General features: G+C 34.4%; 1 protein-coding gene across 2 annotated transcripts in view; it reads left to right on the forward strand.

Moving 5' to 3' along the window:
- mib1 (E3 ubiquitin-protein ligase mind bomb 1) overlaps positions 1 to 22,928 on the forward strand; it is a 501,099-nt gene that overhangs the window by 28,934 nt on the left and 449,237 nt on the right. For both annotated transcript variants that reach the window (XM_090372633.1, XM_090372634.1), the window contains exons 2-4: positions 6,198 to 6,369; positions 11,281 to 11,515; positions 15,923 to 15,989. In XM_090372633.1, the coding sequence (XP_090228759.1) occupies positions 6,198 to 6,369; positions 11,281 to 11,515; positions 15,923 to 15,989 (474 nt within the window). The remainder of the gene's footprint in view (positions 1 to 6,197; positions 6,370 to 11,280; positions 11,516 to 15,922; positions 15,990 to 22,928) is intronic.

Here is a 22,928-nt window from a genome sequence, read left to right on the forward strand (position 1 = left end):
TTTGATTCCCAAATTGAGGGTGCATTACCTAGCAGGCCACTAGATACTTGAGTCCCTAGTTTTATTTGTCTCTAGTCAAGTATCAATTTCTTCTGTGATCCAAATTCATCTAGCAATGCACCAAGTTTTAATGAGATCAGTACATTGCTTACATTGGAGACAAAGAAAAGAATCATCAGTTGAGTTATGATCATATACTACATTGGCTTTTGAATACATGACAGGCTATACAAGTGATGAACTGATGACTCATATGGGAATTGCCTATAGCTATTTACTTTTGAGCCATGATATCCTCAGCTGAAGTAATCAAAGTGTATCTTGTCATAATCATTATTAAGGTAAGAATTAAACTATTAAAATATTACATTAGAATTAGTTTTAGAAGGGTTAGAATTAAATTTACAAGCTCTTTAAACAAATTAAGGAAAAACAAAAATTTGTTTACTAATTTCTTAAACCAATCTTATTTCAGTTCTCTTGAATATAATCCTAGAGAGATAACTGTCCCAAGTCTCTGTGTGTCTCTGTGGCTGCCAACTGTTGCTATGTTGTTGATACCCTACAGGTTTTTGATCCACATTTTTTAAACTTTTGATGTATCCACCTTACAAAAGTAGCAGTCATCATAATTATTTGTTGAATCTTTCCTTGTTAGAGATGTAGCAAAAGGCATACTCTTATGACTACCATGAAACTAGCCCTTCAGTGTTGACCTGCAGCTACCACAGCAGAAATCAGGTCCACTATCTTGAAGCTTGTCTGAATTGTTCATAGGCATTCCAAAATAGGCTTTGTATACACTAAAAACTTAGTGCTGCCAATGATCTCATGGTTCATGTGCTTCAGTTCTACATAATATCCACAAAATAGCAGAACAAGTTTGGAGATAACTTGCACCTTCGTTTGGCAGCCATAGCAAACTGAAAAAAAAAAAAAAAAGAAAGAAACATTATACTGTAAACTCTTGGTATTGGTATGCACTTAAGTAATATATATGACTTGGTATTGGTATGCACTTAAGTAATATGTATGAATGTCACAAAAACATAAAACCTTCAATTGCTGCCAAGGTATTAACACTAAAAAACTGATGACACCATAGGATTCAGCACATATATACATTTTAGAAACAGTTAAATAAAAGTAAACTTTTTTTTGTTACTTAGTGTTATTATTCAATTGATCTTAATTTATTTGTCAAAATAAATTGTTAAATTATTTGTCAGGATTCAAAATATGTTCGTTGTGTTGACTATTGCAGAGAGGTGATCAGTGAGCAACGTTCTCTAGTATTGTATTGAAGATATAAAAATTTGTTTCTGACATACATCCTTCCATTATATCACCAAAGTATAGGAAAAATTGCCCCTGACTTATTGAACTTTCACTCTGCAAAATACTTTTGAGCATTAGATAGTATGAATCAGAGCTGTACTACTCAATATGTTCTACGTTGATAATAATATTAGTAAAATAATAAGAGGAGTTTACCTCAATATAGTATGTAGAACACTTCCGTATGATACCCTCCAGAAATTAAAACAGAAAAAACGAAAACTTACCGGTACATTAGAGTAAAATATAAATAATTAAATAATCAATTTAACACAATTCAAATCAATTTAAAACAGTTTTCCTTCCTGAGGAAAATTGTTTTAAATTTATTATTTAATTATTTATATTTTACTCTAATGTACCGGTAAGTTTTCGTTTTTTCTGTTTTAATTTCTGGAGGGTATCATACGGAAGTGTTCTACATACTATATTGAGGTAAACTCCTCTTATTATTTTACTAACTTTTGAGCATTGCACAGAATCCATTTCATCAATTTTTTTAGATTGGATTATATATGAGGGGTTTGAAAAATTTGTGGCCTGAGTATGAAAGGGTAGAGTGTTAAAAATTTCTCTACTTAATATAGAACACTTCAAATAGCAACCCATCAAGTTTCATGCACTTTCAGTAACGTAATTTTTTATTATTATTATTATTATTATTACAGGTCTTGAAGTCAATAAAGTTGTGTGAATGATGAAAAATGGACAAAAATCAGTCAATAAAGTTGTGTGAATGATGAAAAATGGACAAAGTCAATCACCGTACAATCATCCACTATTTGGAAAAAAAAGAGATTGATGCCAAAGGCAATTCATGAGAATATGGTTTCAACATTGGGGTCAATGCCTCTTCCTATTCTGTGGTTAAAAAGTGGGCAGCAAAATTTAAACAAGGGATGGAGAGCATGGAAGATGATCTATGCTGTGGAAGATCTGAAACATCCATCACTCCAGAAGTTGTTGACAGTATGTGTGATCAATGAGTGACAGTTCGGTACATTGTAAGTGTCTTGGGCATCTCATCTGAATGTGTGTACCACATAATAACAGGTTTTCACTATGAAAAAGGTGATCATGATGGGTCCCAAAGTTCTTGACATCAGAACAAAAATGCACAAGAGCCCCAAGAGTTGTCAAGTGAATGTGGCATTTTCAAGCAGATCCAGCAGATTTCCTTGCAAGGTTTGTGACCATGGATGAAATATGGGTCCATTACTTTCAGCCAGAGACAAAAGAGCAATCCAAACAGTGGAAACAGCTCTTCTCACCCTCCAGAGAAAACTAAGTTGGTTCCTTTTGCTGGCAAGGTAATGCCATTGGTTTTTTGGGATACCGATGGAGTGTTACTAATGGATTATCTTCAGAAAGGCCAGGTAGCCACAGGGGCATATTACACAGAACTTGTGAAGGACTTGTGTGTAAACATCAGAGATAAATGCTGAGGAAAACTCAGCAAAGGAGTTTTGTTTCCTCAGGAGAATGCACCTGCTCACAACTGTGGTCATGGTTTTTAAATTTTAGGCCGTCCCCTATATTCACCCAAATCTAGTACCATCAGACTTTCACCTATCTCCTAATCTGAAAAAAAAAAATAAAAACCTGGTTGGCATACATTTTCCCACTGACCGTAATGTCATTACTGCAGTGGATGCATTCCTTTCTTCACAGCTGGAATCAACACATTGCAGCATTGGTGGCAAAAGTATATCGATTCCAAAGGGGAATATATTGAAAAAGAATATATTACCAGACTCCTCAAATAAACCCTTACTCAGGCTAGAGGCATTTGAAAATAGTAACTTCATACTTTTCAAATGCCCCTTGTACACTATATTGCTAAAATTGCATGTTTTCAAGAATCTTTCAAAGTGTATCTTATTGATACAACCCAGGGTCTCACATTTGGTGAGTATGGGCTTGGCACACCCAGGGTCCTGAGCTGGATATCATCAGTCTTCTCTTTCTTGGTGGTTCCCTTTAACTTCTGACTCTCTCTCTCTCCAGGGTAATTCAGAAATATTTTTTTGGCTGGTGCAGCAGAAGCCTCAGGCTTCCTTGCACAATATGGCTAATAATAATAATATTTAATAAAGCATTGGCTCACGTAACTGAGTTGTTGTTGTTATTTGGTTTTTAGGAGCATTAGCAACTAAGGCCATATTGCTCCGGGGACCTTTCCGCATCCTCCGTATTTGGTGGTCACGGGCTCGAACCCTGGTCTGATCAAGAAGCATGTGCTACGCACTGCTGCTTCTGCCCACCTGGCTACGGAGGTGCCACGTAACTGAGTGGTCAGGAGCGTGAGTGCAGTAGCACACGCTCTTTGAGGTGGACCGGGGTTCAAGTCTGTGACTGCTAAATACGATTAACATATGTATTTGTATCCACCATTGGGCTTAAATACACACTGTATTCTTGTTGGTAGACTCAGAACCAATTTTTGATAACAGGAAGGTGCCACTTTTCTCAGTTAATTTAGCTATGAATTTGCAGGCAATATTGGCTTGGTCTGTAAAGCTAACAATCTAGTTTATCCCAAAGTGTTCAGTGCGATTAAGGTGATGGCTCTGGGTAGGTCAGTGAAATGACAACTAGTGGTCCAAACCAGGAGAAATAACCCCAGACAGTGACAGCACGTCTCCTAAACTTCATAGTTGGGATGATAAATTCATAAATAACATTCTCTGGCATCTGCCAAAGCCAAACATGACCATAAGATTTGGAAACCATGTACCGTAATCTGTCACTTCATAACACAGCTTTCCTATATTCTAGAGACCAATTATGATAGATTGTGCACCAGGCAAGTTGACACTGCACATTATATGCTGTGATGTTTGGTTTGAAGTTCAGGCAGGATAAAGAAAGTGATATTGTCCTTGTACTAATATTACTTTCTTTATCCTACCTGAACTCCAGAGGTTGATGTGTTCACTGAGGACTAATAGGGTCTACATATCACCTTCTGAGTATCCTGTGTTTTCTTTCTATAAATTTCAGAAATTTGAAATGTTTCCTTCACCATGATGTTCCCATTAGATTATTATGTTAGCTACGATTTATCTAGGGTGTTGCAGTTTTTCTGCAATGGTACATTGATTGCTAAAATGGCATTCTATGATGAATTCCTATTGGTAAGTTGCTAATTTCAATGCCTTGGGCCATTTACTGTATTTCATTGATCTACTTAATTCTATTATGAATGCAGTTACATTTGTTCCTATTCCTGACGCATATATGGCAGTATGGTTTTTATATAGTTCCTATATGGGATACCAATGGTTCCCAAACTCCAAGAGTTTTTAGGTACGTTTGGCACTATGGTGTTTATATTGTTGCATGCATAATGAAATTATCAGTGTAAATCATTGTAAATGAAATGATCAGTGTAAATAATTGTGTTGAAATAGAAATAATGTTTTAATACAGTGTTGCACTATATTGTTATAAGAAATTAATTCTAGCATCATTGGGACTGTGATTATAATAGTGTACTTACTGTAGTATAACAGCATAGTATTGATTATTCATTGCATTATGTAGGGTTTAATGCAGTGGTTTTCAACTGGGGTGCTGCAACAACATTCCAGGGGTGCCACGGAATTTGGGTTTAAGTTACTTAAAATTATTATTATTTTTTAATTTATATGTTTATTTCATTATAAAAAGGTGCACAGTATCTTTTTAATTTTGTGTTGATCTATAATTGATGTTTACTTAGTACCTCTGTATAAAGAATAAAATTATATACTGTATATATATAATCTGTATTATGAAATGTAATTTTTATAATTATATTATTGTAATAAATATCATATATATATATATACATACATACATACATGCAGCTTTTCTAAAGCAAGCGTTTTTAAATTCACACATGCGTGTACTGTACGCAGTATTGTGTGAGCTCTACACACACACACACACACACACACACACACACACACACACACACACACACACACACAGATAATCGGATCTAACAGGCAGAAAATTGAGTAGGGGTGCCGCAAAATAAGATAAATTACTTAGTGGCGCCGTTATTAAAAAAAAAAGGTTGAAAACCACTGGTTTAATGACTCTGTTGAGTGCCCTCAACCTTGTGCCCTTGCAGTGCTCTTGGATTGTATTATGGTTCTCTTTTACATCACTTAAAATACATCATTAGTCTCCTGCTCAAAATGTCACATGAAAAGTATTGAGTTTTCTTGTTTCAAAGGAAGAATAGGGTGGTCTTCTCCCTCTTTACTACTTCTGAAGAATCACTGCAGTGATTCACAAACTGTGACTGGGCCCTCATGGTGTACAGTGGTAATGATTACTGTTCTTCCATACCAGGTGAAAAAGGCCTGGCTCAGATCCTATTGAGATGAGAGAAATTTTTATGAGCTATTTTCCACAGCATGACTAAGTTGGTCAGTTTTAAGTGAGGGTTTTCTGGCTTTTAGTCCTGGAAATTTGGATTTTCATCCAGTAAAATAGAAAAATGGCTATAGAATATACACAATTTGTAGACAGTGAACTAATGCTTCATTGTCTTAGTCACCTCAGTATAAATTCTAAGACACTTTTCACATGTTAATCAACATAATGTCTTCTTAGTGTGAAAAGGTTTAGTACTATAGTGTGTTTTATAAAATATTGTTTTTGTATATTAAGATCATTTGAACATTATAACTTATAATAATAATGGTAATATTGAAGTTAAGCTAGAGGAATTTATTTGTTTATTTATTTCATTATTATTTTTTTTTATAAATTCTAAAAACTTTCACATGTGGTTTGAAACCACATTAGATATACAAATTGCTGTTTTCTGATATTCTCACCATGATGTTCTGAATTAATTTTAGGTATTAGACATGAAGGAACAATGTGTGATACCTGTAGACAGCAGCCTATTTTTGGTATTCGTTGGAAATGTGCTGAGTGTACAAATTATGATCTTTGTTCCATTTGCTACCATGGTGATAAGCATCATCTGAGACATCGATTCTGTCGTATCACTACACCAGGCAGTGAAAGGTAGTATCTCTTAATATTTTTAAAAATTTTATCATTTTACAAATAGAGCAGACTCTCAATTTACCGGGATCGGTTTAACTGGGAAGCAGATTAACCGGGACACTTGAAGACTCAAAAAAAGGAAAGTGATCAATTCGGATCAGAAAATTAAAATAAGGATGTTTGAAAGTGGTCAAACATGAACACGTATCACACAGAATTTAGATTTCTCAGTGGCAACAGTGAACACTATAATAAAGGAGAAAGACAGAATACTAGAAGCAGTGAAGGGATTGGCACCAATGAAGTCAACTATAATAATCAAGGCTACGAAATACGTATCAATTTTTACTGTGCAATTTCTTCCTTTAATGTTTTCTTTTCTTATGTGCCACCCCAACAGCTTCACCCAGATAAAGTTTTTAATTAACTAATTAAAAATATAACTTTTAATTATTTTCTTTTAACTTTTAATAATTAATTAATTAATTATTAAAATATAACTATTTTCCTATATATATATATAACTAATATAAAACAGGGTGATAAAGCTATGCCTAATTCCAGTGAAATGATATCTCCGCCGCTTGTTAACCACTGGCTTAGTTCCATGAAGGGTTTGTAAAGGTAGGGTACCTGCGTGTACCTAGGAACCTTATAATAAAGATAATATTTATTTATTTATATATATATATATATATATATATATATATCCCAAGTATGTAAAATGCATAAATGAATAGTTAATTAATAGCTCAATTATAATAAATATATCAAATTTAATATATATATATTAATCGTCACAGATCCGATTAATGCCATCTTACAAGATTAAACATTACATCTGTCTGTATATTATTTAATATATTAGTAGTAGTGGTAAGTTCTAATAGTGCAATAATAGACAAAGTTAAGCCGGCTATAATGTATAATACGAAAGCTAGTAAGTTATAGCTTCTCAAGCAACCCAATGCCTTATGCAAGTGCCCAACACAAACTGGAAAAAATATATATATGCCAAATAAAGTAAAACCTTACATATCAATAACATTAAAAGTAAAATTAAAATGTTAATTATAGGCATTTAGATACATTGAAAGGGACTTTTTCGAGGGCTAACCCTTTCAATGTATCAACCATAATTAATGAGCTATCTGTTTCTGTAGTCATCGTCCAGCTTAACTGTGTCCAAATGATAGTCAGGTAGCATACGATAACCAGGTAGAATAAAATAACATTAAAGATGTATAACAACCATCCATTACAATAAGATATTTAAGTTGATATATCCCAATTTAGTAGTAAGCTGGCAAGATGACTGTTAGCCCGACAGATAGCCAAATTTTAAATTATAGAAAGAGATCCATCTATAGTTAGACTTATACGTATGTAGTATATAATCACGGTAGAATCAGCAATTGCCAAGTAACAGTAGAAGCATAAGCTAACCAAGGCAAACGGAAAAGGTCAAAGTATAGATATAGTACCTCAATCCCCTCGAATTACTCTAATAGTTCATGAGGTATATGAAAAATAGGGATCTTACAGCAAAAGTTAAAAAGAATAGAAAAAGTTAAATCATAAATTAACTTTGGATTTAACTGGGAGCATAAATTCCCGTCCCTTATAGTAAGGGATCCTGGTTATGGCAAGCAAGGTAAAGTCCTTTAGTGTAAGCTAATAAATATATATAATAAAACTGCTTACCACCGTAAAGCAAAAGTACGAAAGCCAGAATGAATCGGCACGTGTTGAATATATGCTTACCGCCCGAATTCCCCCCTAGGAAAAGTAGTTAATATCACTAAATCACTAGGCGCCTCCGTAGCCAGGTGGGAAGGAGCAGCAGTGCGTAGCACACGCTTCTTGATTAGACCGGGGTTCGAGCCCGTCACCACCAAATACGGAAGATGCGGAAAGGTCAGGAAATGACCACCGCATATCCCGGAGCAATATGGCCTTAGTTGCTAATGCTCCTAAAAACCAAATAACAAACAAACACTAAATCACTATAATTAATTCTAATATATGCAGCGCCCTCTGTATTTTTGTAAATGCTGCTTAAAAAACATATAGAAATGCCAACTAATAGATATCTCTCGAAATAGCTGTAAGGGTAATAGAATAAGTTCCTAATAAGTCGGTAGTTATTAAATATATATATATATATATATATAATTTTTGAACTCCTACTTTATAAATATCTTAGTTCCTATCTTCACCCTTTTATCAATAATCATCAGTATGCTTTTCTTCCTAGGAAATCAACTGTTTCAAATCTTGCCCTGTTTTCTCATTTCCTACAAACTAACTTGGACAAAGAAAATCAAATTGATTCGCTTTTCCTTGATATTTCACATGCATTTGACTCTGTCCATATTGATCTTTTGCTGTTCAAGCTTCATCGTATGGTCTACGATCCCCTTTACTAGATTTGCTTGATTCACTGCTTAGAAATCTTTCTTATTGTAAACTATCTGTAATAATTGATGGTACTTCATCGACTCCATTTACTGTTTCGCAAGGTGTTCCTCAAGGCTCACCATTGGGTCTGCTCTTCTTTATTGTTTTTACTAATGATCTGTCAACCTTATTTCAGTCCGTTTATGTTGAGTGGCAACTCTATGCAGATGATATTAAACTTTACAAAGTTATTCGTTCTTCAACTGACAGAGATGAACTCCAGTCCAGTCTTGATTCGCTCTCACTCTGGCTCAATAAAAATAACTTGTTTCTAAACCCATTAAAATGTAAATTATGTTGCTTTCACTCGAATCATGTAGTTAGACCCGCCATCCTTACTGATTATTATATTGGAAACTCTTTAATTGCAAGTAATGATTCGTTCAAGGATTTAGGTGTCCTATTTTGATCTGACCTTCATCCCTCTTCCCACGTTGATTATGTAATATCTCAGACTTCTAAAGTTCTTGGATTAATCAAGCATTCTTCCTCTGTTTTCAAGAGTGACAAAGTTGTAATTCTTCGCTACAAGCAGCTTGCACTTCCCATTTTTGATTATTATCTGGTTCCTACAACAGGAATATCTTTCTCACAGACTTGAGAGAATTCAAATTAAATCCATTAAATTCTTACACTATCGAAATCACATTGCCTTTCACCGTCGAAATTATGGAACTCTTTGTGGTCGCTTCAGAATCATTCATCTTCACACTAGATGTCAACTCCATGGATCTCTTTTTTGTTTACAATATCATAAACTCTGTTATCGATTCTCCATCTCTTCTTGCACAAATGCCTTTCGCTATACCCCATTTGAATTCTTGTTATAAAATTAATTTCTCACTGCCTGGTCCTCGTATTCCACACTTACTTGGTAGTCCTCTGTTCCATTTCCTTCACGTATTGAATAACTACAATATTGATTTTACTCTTAATCCATCTATCTATAAGAATTTGCTCCTTACTCTCTTTTCTTAATGTAAATTTTGTATATATTTTAATACTAGTTCTATATTGATTACTACTGTTTTGTATTTTATGTAAGAAATGTGTATATATAAATAAAAAAAATAGAAAATAGAAAATTGAAAAATATATAACTATTTTTCTTCATTCTTCTGAGGATATTATGTGGTTTTTGTAATTTTGGCATATCACGGATATAGGAGCAATATTTTAGTAGTCATTCCCTAGTTACGTAAAACTCGACTTACGTAAGAAGTCCTGGAACGTATGTCGGGGACTTACTGTATTTTTGGATTAACCGTGAAATCGATTATCTGGGATTTTTATTTTACCATCTATCCCGGAAAATATGGAGTTCACTGTACTTTGTTTGAGTAATGTATTAATACTTTACTCGGTTATTGTATTGTACTTTCATTATCTTCATTAACCAGTCATGTTTCAGATTTTTGTAAAAATAAAGCAAGTTAAGTAATGTATGTAGTGCATTTTGAGAGCTTTAGATTTTTATTTCTTAAATTAACTGATTTTTTTTTCTGCGATTAATAGAAGTTAAAAGTAAATAATTAATTGTCTTGTTAGCAATTAATTACAAATTAACTAATAATATATAAAAGTAATTGTTTTCACTTCATTGCACATACCCACAATGTAATATTCACTCAATCTTTTGTAAAACTTTACTTGTTTCATCCACACAATGTTTTTGTAATGTACTTTACTTATTTCCTTCGATATTAATAACAGTTAAAAAATAACATGTATTTCTTGTTTCTACTGTGATTAGTAGAAAATTATCAAAACAGATTTCTGATTTCCCTTGTGTAATTTCATGTGAGATTCAGGCTCCACTGTAGTGATGTGAATTTATCATGATAAATTCAATGATTTCTCATATATCATTTTGATAAGAAGAAGTTTGAATAGAAGTTATAATTTTGTAGTTTCAATTCAAATTAGTATTCCTGAATATTCAAATGATTTTCATTTATTACTATTTAGTCATCATACATGCTCAGTTTTATATATTAAAATGATAATATTATGTTTATATGTAACAATTTTTATTCTTCATCATAATCATGAACCTGTAAGGGTTAGGCTCTAGTGCTGTTCCTGATCTTTCAGTCAATATAAAACTGGTTTATCATTCAGCCTCAGTCATTTCTGCCCTTTGCTTTTATTTAAGAGCTTGTTTTGGTAATCTTTCATCATTCTTCTAACATGCTCTCTCCGCATATTCTGATATTGATGTATTTCCTTTTATGATGGTTGCCTAAGTTTTTTTAAACTTTATTCATATCGTTGCTGGTTCAGTTTTGAAATGGCTGGCCAAGTATGAGGAATTATATCTGAGATACTTTTAATTTTTAGTTGTCCCTTGCCTTCACAATCCATATCTCATTCCAAAATTGAAGTGTTGCCTTTGAAGTAATTTTTGTTAATATTTTAAAAAATATATTAGTCTTTTTTATTAATTTTTTTTGTGTACATATTTTCTAGAGTTTTAATGGAACCTCGAAGAAAAAGTAAGAAAATTGCTATAAGAGGCATATTTCCTGGTGCTCGAGTAGTGCGGGGAGTTGATTGGCAATGGGAGGATCAAGATGGAGGAAATGGACGTCGAGGCAAAGTCACCGAAATTCAGGATTGGAGTGCAGCTAGTCCACGTAGTGCTGCTTATGTAATTTGGGACAATGGTGCCAAAAATCTCTATCGTGTTGGATTTGAAGGAATGGTAAATTCATACAGAACATAACTGTATTACAGTTTATTAATCTGAAATTGTTATTTTTATTATGAAATTTTACCTGTTTATGGTTAATAGCAGTATTTCAAATTAGAGGAATTATTTTCCTAATTATTTAAATAGAATAAAAACAATATTAACTGTTTTTTTTTTTTTTTTTTTTTTGTTTTTTTTGCTTTGAAAATCCAAACCATAGGGCATTTCTGTTCAACCTTTTTAAATTTTTGAACTAATTCATCTGACTATATAGGCATTTGAATAACCTTAGAAAATAAATGTGAATCAAATGCATCACTTTTGTACTATGGTTTTACAAAGTTGTTTGAATGGGTTGTGACTGTTCACCTTTTCTTCCATCCATGTTGTAATGACTAATTTCAGTTTTGCTGCCTATTGCAAGAGGTAAATTGTTTTTAGTACATTGCAATAAGCACAGCAAATTATGTGCTAAATACATTTGAAAAGTATGATGATGTACATCTGATCTGATCCTTGAACAGTGGCATTTCAATATAGGAAAGTTCTATTCAGCAGTGTCCATAGAAGTATCTCCCCAGTCAACATGATTAAAACACACACACACACACACACACACACACACACACACACACACACACACACACACACACACACACACACACACATTTCATTTGGATCATGTACTGTATGACAAGATTTTTCATTCTAGCAACTGTTGGTCGTGATGGTTGGTTCATAAGTACTGCACACAAGAGCATCATGAACTGCATATACAGTGATCTAGGTAGCAGCAGATTCTAGTTTCATGTGGCAGGCTTCTTGTGTGGATCACCTGTATTTTATCATGTTTGGGGTGGGGCAGTGATTCCAATAGATATCACTCTTTGCTAAGTGCTGTGCTAATGGATACTTTATTCTTTTGCTCACAGCCCAGGGTTTCTGACCAAGGCCACATTCATATATGAAGCATGATTTAAGGGATGAAATGCTGAAGTTACATCATCTTCACATCTGGACAAAGGAAGTCATTACACAATATAAGCAAAAGTCATCAGCAAGAGGTCTTTGGGAATTGATCAGCATATGTTGCTTACCATTTAGGTAATGCTTATCTGCACAGTACTGTCTGAATTCCTGGAAGATGTTCCATTGACCAAATCTGTATATATGTAAGCCATATAAAATAAATCATCAGTGATTGAAATGTGTGACAGACATGCTCAAATAATTTACCCTTCAACAGCATATAGTGCTGGCAGTTAAAAAATTATGATTATTGTCAAAATTATAAGGAAGCATTAAAACAGACAAAAATTGAAAAAGCCCTCAAGTTTACCAACACCCACTGACTATAGAAACTTTCTTGCAAAAAGATAATATAGCATTCCTTATACTAATGTCACTTTAGATGAAAAATGGCAAAACTCTAAGAGAATGTTAGTGGAATCACAAAAGGTCTGTAAAGACAGGAAATTCAGAATGCTGTGGTAGACCAAAGAAGTTAGAAGCAGTTAGAGAAAAGAAAAAAATTATTATAAGAAATTTTTGTTGAATAAATTAATAAATTCTTATTGGAATGTAAAGAAATGTGGAAGTGGGCTAAGGTACGTGCAAAAGAAGCTAAAGAAAAATTGAGGACGATTTAGGGAGAAGTATTGAAAAAAAGTATCAGGAAGACAAAAAATGTTTTGATATCTAGTTAAAATACCCAGATGAAGCTAAAACAGAAAAGAAGAAAGGCAGTTATTTTAGAAGTATGGAGTAAATACTTTGATTTGCTAAACAAAGAAACTGAAGGCATTATTGAAGAAGAGAAAACAGATTGAAATGGAGGAAATTTTGGATCCTGTCTCTGTTATTGAAGTAGAAAAGTCTCAAAAAATGCCAAGACAGGAAAGCAGCAGGTGTAGATGAAATTAGACCTGAAATGCTGAAGCTAGAAGAATAGTGTCACATGAAGAATAGTTATATGAAATTATCCTTGGGTCGTTTTCCAGAGGATAAGTTCCAAAAGATTGGACTTAGACACATTGAAACACATTATAGGAAAGTAATGGAAACAAAGAGAACCTGCATTTAAGATTTATTGATATTACAAAAGCACATGATAAAGTACAAGAGTCACTGAAAAAGTTATCTACCTTTGTAATAAAGAAGCAGTGTAGCCTAATTTTAAAAAATTTTTTTCCCCTCAATATATATTCCCTTATTACATATACATATACTCCATTTACATATACTCCATTTTGAGGGCAGAGAAGAAATATCTGGAAAAAAAAATCTCTTATGGCCTCTGTAAAAAGTCATGTACAGCTTCATTGAGATTGTGATCATCCCTGCATTCCCAATATTTCCAAATCTCAGTGATAATTCCACATTTCATTACCATGTACAACTTTGAAAGAAACTCTTCTGTATCTGCATCATGCGTGTGTAAATTCTCACAAATTTCAGACCCTGCACTGTTTTTCTGAAGCAGTGTGAGCAATCTTGGCACCTATTGAGAATTGATCTTTGACATGACCAAGTGTCCATAGAAGATTGTCAGCACCAATCCCTCAGAAATATTACATTTTTTGGCATTCATGGACACTTTAACATATCTATCTTGTATAATCAGGTCTTCAAGTTTTTGGCACATCTCTAGAGTTGTTATTTCTGTTGGTCATCCAGAGCAGGATCACACTTCAGTGGGTTCTCAGCTTCATTGAAAATGCTTAGACCAAAATGTCATCTGATATTTACGAGGGACAGCATCACCATATACAGCTTTCATGCATCCATGAATAACTTTTAGTTCATGACATGTGTTATGTGTTTTCCTTTAAGTGGACTACTTTAAATATTTTCTGTTCTTCTGTACTTCACTGTATTGAGCTGGACCTGTATCAAGAATATTCATAATCAAAGTAGATAAGTTGTTGAAAGCACTGAATACTTTGAAACCTGCTGAAAGTTTTATAAAAATATGGCATCAAGGATAATCTTTTAAGGGAAATAAACAGTTTGGAAAATTTGCAGTGTGGATTGAAGGAAGCCCTGGAAAGTAGTTTAATGTTAAACTTGAAGTGAAGCAGGGCTGCACCTTATTGTCCCTTCTTTTTATAATTTCCATTTAATAAGAGAATGCAAGGTATTCACACAGTTTAGTGTTGGAGATGTAAAAATTGGAACCTTATTATATGCAAATGATATTGTGATATTAAATTAGTAGCTCACAAGATCTTCAACAATTTCAGAATAGATAAAGGCCATAGAAAACGTTACATGAAAATCAGTTACACAAAACAAAAGTTATGAATGTTGGAAGGAACAAGAAAAATTGAAATCATACACTACAAAATTTTGGAACAAGTTTATAATTTTGTATGTCTAGAAATAGTCTTTAATGAAGATAGCAGACTGTACATAGAAATAAACAATGGAATAAGTAAAGTGCAAAGTATGGGAAGCAAGTTAAATAAATGCATATATAGTGAAAGAGAAGGTCAAAAATCAAAATTAACTGGATATATCATGGTGTTCCGGCTTATTTTAACCTATGAAGCTGAGAACTGGGTCAGAAGTAAAGGAATTGATTAAAAATTAGAATTTTCAGAAATGAGAGTTTTAAGAAAAATAAACAAATGGAGCTGGTAAATGGAGACATGGAGAATTCTATATTATGAAGAGAAAATAAGAAAAAATCTTGGGGTAACAAATAAACAATGAAACATAAATGAAGAAAACTTAAGGTGGTGGTAAGGGCATGTAGAAAGGATGTGAGAAGGGAGATTACTAAACAATTTTTGAAACAAAAATGAATAGTAATAGGCTCAGAGGTAGACCAGGAGGAAATTGGATTGATGGCTCCAAGAGTGGCTTATTCTGCCTAGGGCTAAAAGTGCAATAGAAGTGGGATAGCATGGAAAGAGAATATAATAGACAAATAGGAGAATGGAAGGCTGATAGTTTGGCAGGATTGACTTTTATTAACGTTGTGATCTGAATGCACTGGTTATGTGATAGATTTGGGGTGAGGTAATGATGGTTTAATATAAGTAGAATATTTAAACAGATGTGGATGTGTGAAGAAATAAATGAGGTTTAATAATAAGGTAAAATAATAATTTTTAATTAGAAGAGGTCTCTTTATTTTGTATCTCTCACTAAATTCCTGATTGCTGAAATAATTTTTCTCTCTTATGAGCATTTATTTTTATTAACTATTTTAAAAATCTGCATTATTTATTATTGTCTTTTATGTATTAGTAAGCATTATATATTATTGGGCAAGACGCATATAAGAAGTTAATTTAACCTTTTTTTCTGACTCGTACATGTGAAATACAGTAGATTTGCTATATACAGTCACTTACACTCACTCTCTTATTTGGACTTCTGCTTATTATGTTTTTTCTTTCATCTGTTTTTAAGGCGGATCTGAAAGTTGTAAATGATGCCAAAGGTGGGACAGTATATAGAGACCATCTACCCTTATTAGGTAAGATGTATAGTTACCTTTTAGAATATTGCTAATTTTTGCTTAAATACTATACTATATGATCAGAAGTATTCAAACCCTCCTGCATGAATATTATGTACTGTGCTAGAAGTTCCTCTACATATAGGTATTGGTTTATTCATGCCAGTATAAATTTCATGAGTCTGCCTATGCAGAAGCAGTACATTAGAAGCCAGTATGAGTCGTGGGTTGGAACTTGCTGACTTTCAACGTGGTATGGAGGTTGGATGCTACTTATAGTTTCTGTGTACACAGTTGTGACTCATTTGATTCTCTGAAAATCTACTGTGGCAGATGTTATTCAAAGATCCAAGACCATAGGTGATACCTCAACAAAAAAAAGGGATGAATGCCCTCACAAACTCATGGACCACAAAGAGGATTGTCTGTGGAGGATATTATGGAACAGGTCCAAGAAGCCACAGGAACATCCAATATTGTAGCCACCATTGAAAATGGCATCGTTCTTGATGGTCTTTAGACCAATGTAAGAAAGTGCTATGGCATGATGGATCTCACTACGATGCTGTGGGATGAAATGAAGCATTTCATACCAATGCTGTGGAGACACTTCCTGTTGCAGTGTATCATATTGACCATGAATTTTGGTGGAAGAAGTCTAATAGTATGAGGCTGCTTCAAATGGTTTAGACTGGGATCCATTGATGGTGGTGCCTGAAACCATGTAGTTAATGATTTCCTTGGTTGTTTTGGACAGTTATGTAGAAATAGACAGTATTATGGAAATGGGTCTGCTCAGCATCAGTGTGACAATGCCGATGCTGAGAGGGTCATATAGGATTGGTTTGTGGTCAGTGATGTCACAAAGTTAAATTAGCCAGCTCAGGCCCTAGACTTCAACCCCTTTGAATATCTTTTGGGAAATTTTGGTCACCATTTTTGGCTGCAGCCAAAATGACCTTCCAAACTAGCCCTGGCAGCAGATTTGTAGAAAGATGCAGGCGAAGTTTGGCTGCATATACTGGAAGTTGGTAGAAAGTGCCCAGGAGGATTGAGGCTGTCATATAGGCCAGAGATGGCCCTACTATTTATTAAGTTTTTGAATTAAAAGCCTTTGTGCAGCTATTTGTGTATGTGTCTCTTTGAATACTTTTTGGTCATATAGTGCATTAGTCTTGTCTTTTCTTTTCTCTTTTTTTTTTTTTTTTTTGTTGTATTGTTATTTTTAATTTTTTGTTAGTTGTTGGTGCATCGGCTTCTGTGGTCATAATGCATCTCTCAAAGTTTTTGCATTTTACTCTGATCCAAGCCCAAGGCGGGATTCGAACCCACAACCTTTGGGTTGCCAGGCAGGCACTTTACCCACCTGGCTAGCCCGGTCGGTGTAAAACCTCTTACGAACAGCTTAAATTTCAACTGAATATTGTATTATTATTAACCATCATCTGGAAAATTCTTAGTTTATAATAAATCACAAGTAAATAAGCATAGCATCTAATGTTGCACAAAAACATGGCATCTCATTTTTGCTCAGCATTTGGTCCTCAGTCATTTGTGCAAAGACAATTCTTGTGAAATTTGCCCCAGATTCAAACACCACAGATGTAACGTAGATTCGTTACTATGAATCCAAGTTACATTCGGATTCATTACTTAAGCCTAGAGACCAAACAGCAGCCCATAGCATAAAGAAACTCCTCATTACAAGAAATTTTAAAGGGTGCTATTAGCTATTGATGATGATGGGTACCAAATTTTTGGGACAAAGAAGTGATAAATATTGATTACCTTTAGAAGAGTAAATCTGTTGTGGTTAAATACAGTCAACTCCCGTATAACACGGTACTTCTACAACATGGTTTCGCTCTAACATGGTTTGAGAATTACGGGAAATCTCGCATAACACTGTATTTTGAGCTTTTGTGCTGGGAAAACCCTGCTATTATGTTAGATGTAATTTTCAACGTTTCCATTCCTTTTTGTGAATCCCCGCTGTTCACTCGCTAGTCGTTATCGCTTTCGTGATATTTTTCTAAAGCACATTTCTGGAGGTTACTACCATAAAACAATAAAAACAATTTCCGATTTCCAGTTTATTGATCTTTTCTGTTAGCGTAATCAATTATAAATGGGTAGGAAACTTGATCTTCTTGCATTTGTTATAGTACCGATAGCTGGAATTCTGTAGATTTTCGCATTATTATGGTGAAATGTGTTTCCCCTTCCATGAAATATTCAATCATATAAAAACATTAATAAATTTTCAGAAACTCATTACTCCATATCGTGTTTGTTGCAACTTGTGCGTGCCGAGTTCTTTGTTATTAATTGCTTATCATTTTTACTGTTTTAAATTTTACAAAAAAAAAAGTCAGTGAACAGAAATATCAGTTAGTTAGTATGTACATATTACAGTATGTATTAATTAAGCTATGTATGTAAGTGTAAATTTATTTTTATTATGCTAACTGGAAAATATTCTTTCGATTTTTACGTATCATTTAACTTTGTTAATTGATAAGGTAATAAAGTTAAATTTGTACATTATATCTTTAAAGCGGGGGTCCACAGTATTTTGTTGGGAGATCCCTAGGTTAGGTTCTGTGCTGTTGAACTTGTGCTTGTTTGAGACCATAAAAAATCATGACTTTGAAGCATGCAGATTGTGACAGAGAGCAGAAGGTACGTGAAATCTAGATGCTGCAGAAGAGATTGTGTTTAGCAGCAATGAAGAGGAAGAAAATTATCTGACATATAAGTATCACAGTACATTATCTGACATATAAGTATCACAGTTTGTAAGGTAAGATGTTTGTTCAGTTATTACTATTTAAATTACTACTATTATAAAAATAAAGTTAAAATATTAAGTTATTACTACTGTAAAATTAAGTTGCTGATAGTTATTAAAAAAAAAAAAAAGTGTATTTTTGTTACCTTTTGGAACGTAACCTTCTTTTTGTACTGGTTCTTAGTTCTGTATAACACAGTTTCGCATTACAAGATTTTGTAGGAACCAAACTACCGTGTTATACGAGGGTTACCTGTATTATTCTTCTTTGTTATTGAAATTTCATGAGCAATTAAAATATGAAAGTTGGACTCTTATGGGAAATCCTCTTCCTGCATGATGGCACTTGCTGCTACAAGGCTTTGGGCTGCCTTGGAGAAAATCAGTGATTTAGGTTGTGTACTGTTATCATACCCACCCTATTTTAAGAACAGGGTGGGTGTGTATTGTTATCATACTCACCGTGTTCTCCAAATATGGTCCCTTCAGATTACATCTTATTACACTTTTGGACTATAATATTATTCATACAGTTGAGGAGTACTTAGATTACCAAGATAATGGGTTCTATGTAAAGGAATCTGGAAATGATAAGGGACTTTTGCATAAAGTGTGTAGCCCTTAGAGATGATTTATGTTGAATAAAAGTTGATTCCTTTCCAGACTGTTTCATTCTATCTATATTAGACAAGAAACTTTCTAAATATCCCTTGTAAACAGGCAAATGAAATTTCTGTTATCATTTTAAATTATTGGACTATTTATTTGCATTAAACCAAGTGGATGAAGTAACTTATTAGAGGGTAATACAGCTTTATTTTATTCAAATAAGTTCAATGCAAATTCTAAACCATAAAGAAGTATACTGATAGTTGACTTCTCACATTAGGCATTCTATTTAGGATAAGTTTATTTTATTCAGACTGCTTATGTTATGGACCTGGTTTTACTGGTGTTTTGACATGTTCCATGAAGCCTTGCAACTAGACCCATAATGTAAGTAGCATGAATAAAATTTATTGAATTATAATGCCTAGCGCAAAATCATTATCTGCGGGGAAATTTATATTTTAAATGTCTGTATTTCTTCTTCTTCTTCTTCTTCAAGAGGAGTGTTTCCATTTACAATGGGTTTTCTTGGCCTATAAGTTATTTTTTGGTAGGAATTTTTTCCTGCCATAAAGTGCGGTTCAAGGTGTCTTGGTTGGTTAAGCCTTGGGCTGTCATGCACTCCCTTACTCCATTCATCCATGTCCTCCTAGACCTTCCTCTTCTCCTTCTTCCAGTAGGTATCCATTCCAGGATAGCCTTTGGATATCTGGTTTCTTGCATCCATTTTACATGGATGCAAGAAACCATACCATGTTAAACGCTTTTCTTTAATAGTGTCAATAATATAATTTCTTAACTGTATTTCTTAACTTTTGTAATAAATAGAATTTCTACCTTGTAAAATTATTTTTCCACAGAAGAGTCTGGTGGACTTGGTACTGATTTTTTTGTGTAATGTTTTAAAGGTTGAACAAAAGTCATATGTTTTATTTCAACTAATTAGCAACATATATCTTGATGTTTTGCTGTTGTTTAGTAAAAACAAAAAAAAATCAACTGATTATGGACTGAGACAGTATTTAAATTCTATACAGTGGGACCAACTGATGATGTTACCAACAGCAAATTCAAAATGGGAAGCATTCAAAGAACTTATCTTGGAAGCTACTAGGCTTTACATACCAACTAAGAAATATTGTTCAAGGTTTAGGCCAAAATGGATGTCAGATGAACTAATGAGGCATATGGCAGAGAAGAAAAATGCATGGGATACATATAAATTAACACATGACACAGAAGCCTATGATAGATACAAGTTGATATGCAACCAAGTTACAAAGGAGGTTAGGCAGGCGAAGGCAGATTACGAGAAATCCTTGGCAAGGGATGCAAAGAAAAACAGCAAAGAGTTCTTTACTTATGTAAACTCTAGAAGGAAGGGGATGAATCAGATTGGTCCACTTGATATTGATGGGTCAACTGTTGATGATCCTGCTCAGGTAGCTAACAAACTAAATGAATATTTTGCATCGACATTCACACATGAGGAGTTATTCAGCGAGGGGAATGCCAGAGGTGTATTCAACTCTAGCAGTAAGCTACGGAATCTTGAAATAACTGGGAGTAAAGTGGAGGAGAAACTGTTGAAGATAAACACAAGAAAGGCACCCGGGGTGGATGGGATCTATCCAGTTATATTAAAGGAGGCAGCAAAGGAAGTAAGCAAACCCTTAGCCATAATTATGAGAGCTTCCTTGGACTCAGGGGAGGTACCCATAGACTGGAAATGTGCAAATGTGACCCCAATTCACAAAGGAGGATCAAAGGCTGACACAAGTAATTATAGACCTGTGAGCTTAACTTCTGTTCCAGGAAAATTAATGGAGGCACTGGTTAAAGAAGCACTGCAGGATCATTTAGACAAGACTTCAGTTATAGCTCAGACACAGCATGGTTTTGTTAAAGGGAAGTCTTGCCTGACCAACTTGATTGGATACTATGATGCAGTCACAAAAGAACTGGATGCAGGGAATAACTTTGATATTATATACTTGGATCTTAGAAAGGCTTTTGATACTGTTGCACATGGAAGACTGCTACACAAATTGGAGCAGTGTGACATTGGAGGCAAATTGCTGCTATGGATAAAGGGGTGGTTGAGGGGGAGAAGACAGAGAGTGGTAATCAATGGACACTGCTCATCGTGGACTAACGTTATTAGTGGAGTCCCTCAGGGCTCAGTGTTGGGTCCATTATTGTTTTCTGTATTTATAAATGATATTGATGAGGGTATATCAAGCTTAATGTCCAAGTTTGCAGATGATACAAAGGTTGGCAGGGTTGTCAAGGACACTACTGACACTATGCTGCTGCAACAGGATCTGGAAAGGTTGAGCAGATGGGCTGAGAGGTGGCAAATGAAGTTTAACATTGACAAATGTAAAGTACTACACATGGGAAACAGCAACCCCAGAGCAACTTATCAACTCTGTGGTACTACACTGACAGTGGTAGAGAATGAAAGGGACTTGGGGGTGGTTGTGCAGGCAGATATGAAGTTCTCTGAGCAGTGCAGACGGGCTGCAAGAGTAGCTCATGGAGTATTGTCAATGATATACAGGAATTTTTCCAGCAGGGATAAGGAGGTGATTATTCCATTGTATAAGGCAATGGTCAGGCCACACCTAGAGTACTGTATACAGGTCTGGAGGCCTCATTTCAAGAAGGATGTAGAGCTGCTGGAACGAGTACAGAGAAGGGCAACAAGATTAGTGAATGGAACAAAGGGGTGCTCTTACGAAGAAAGGCTTAAGTTTTGCAAATTACAGTGTCTGGAGACTAGGCACCAGCGAGGTGATCTGATAGAGGTGTATAAAGCCTTGAATGGTTTAAGCATGCTCAATGCTGATGGGATTCTTCCTCTAGCTCAGAAAAATCACCTGAGAGGGCATAAATTCAAATTGAGGAAAGACAGATGTAGGATAGACGTGCGGAAATTTGCCTTTAGCCAGCGGGTGGTTGGTTGGTGGAACAGACTGCCATCCCTTGTGGTGGAGGTTGATAGCCTAAATAAGTTTAAGGCTCAGCTGGACAGGTATTTTGAACGAACAGAGGGGTGAAGTGGAAGTGGGTTTTTTTTTTTTTTTTTTTTTGGCTGATGCTGCATAAGCTTGCTTTCTTGCATCAAATGCCTCTACTAATGCTAAAAAATGAATTTAACAATATTATCAAACAATGAAGTCTCCCGTAACTGTGTCACTTTTATTGGTAGATTGGTCAGGAGCAACTGTTGTGGTTATATAGTTAACACTAAAATCTGGCACCTTTAAAATATGGAATTCTTTAAAATCTGGCACATTTTACAATCTAGGAATATTAAGAAAGAAATCTGGCACTGATATCAATGATCGGATTTGTCTTTAAGAATACATGCAAAAAAGAGTGATATTTCTTTCTTTATAAGATATTGGCAGGACTATCTTTATTCTTTAATCTATTTTTGCAGCCAGCAAGATTTAAACTGCATATATAATTCAATGGTCTTAATTCTCACAGCAGATAAAATTTGCCTTTGCAATGAATTACCCTAGTATTGCATTATTTTCAAACAGATG

Source organism: Mastigoproctus giganteus, chromosome 4 (assembly GCF_048544385.1).
Source record: "Mastigoproctus giganteus isolate SK-2022 chromosome 4, ASM4854438v1, whole genome shotgun sequence".
Taxonomy (NCBI): domain Eukaryota; kingdom Metazoa; phylum Arthropoda; class Arachnida; order Uropygi; family Thelyphonidae; genus Mastigoproctus; species Mastigoproctus giganteus.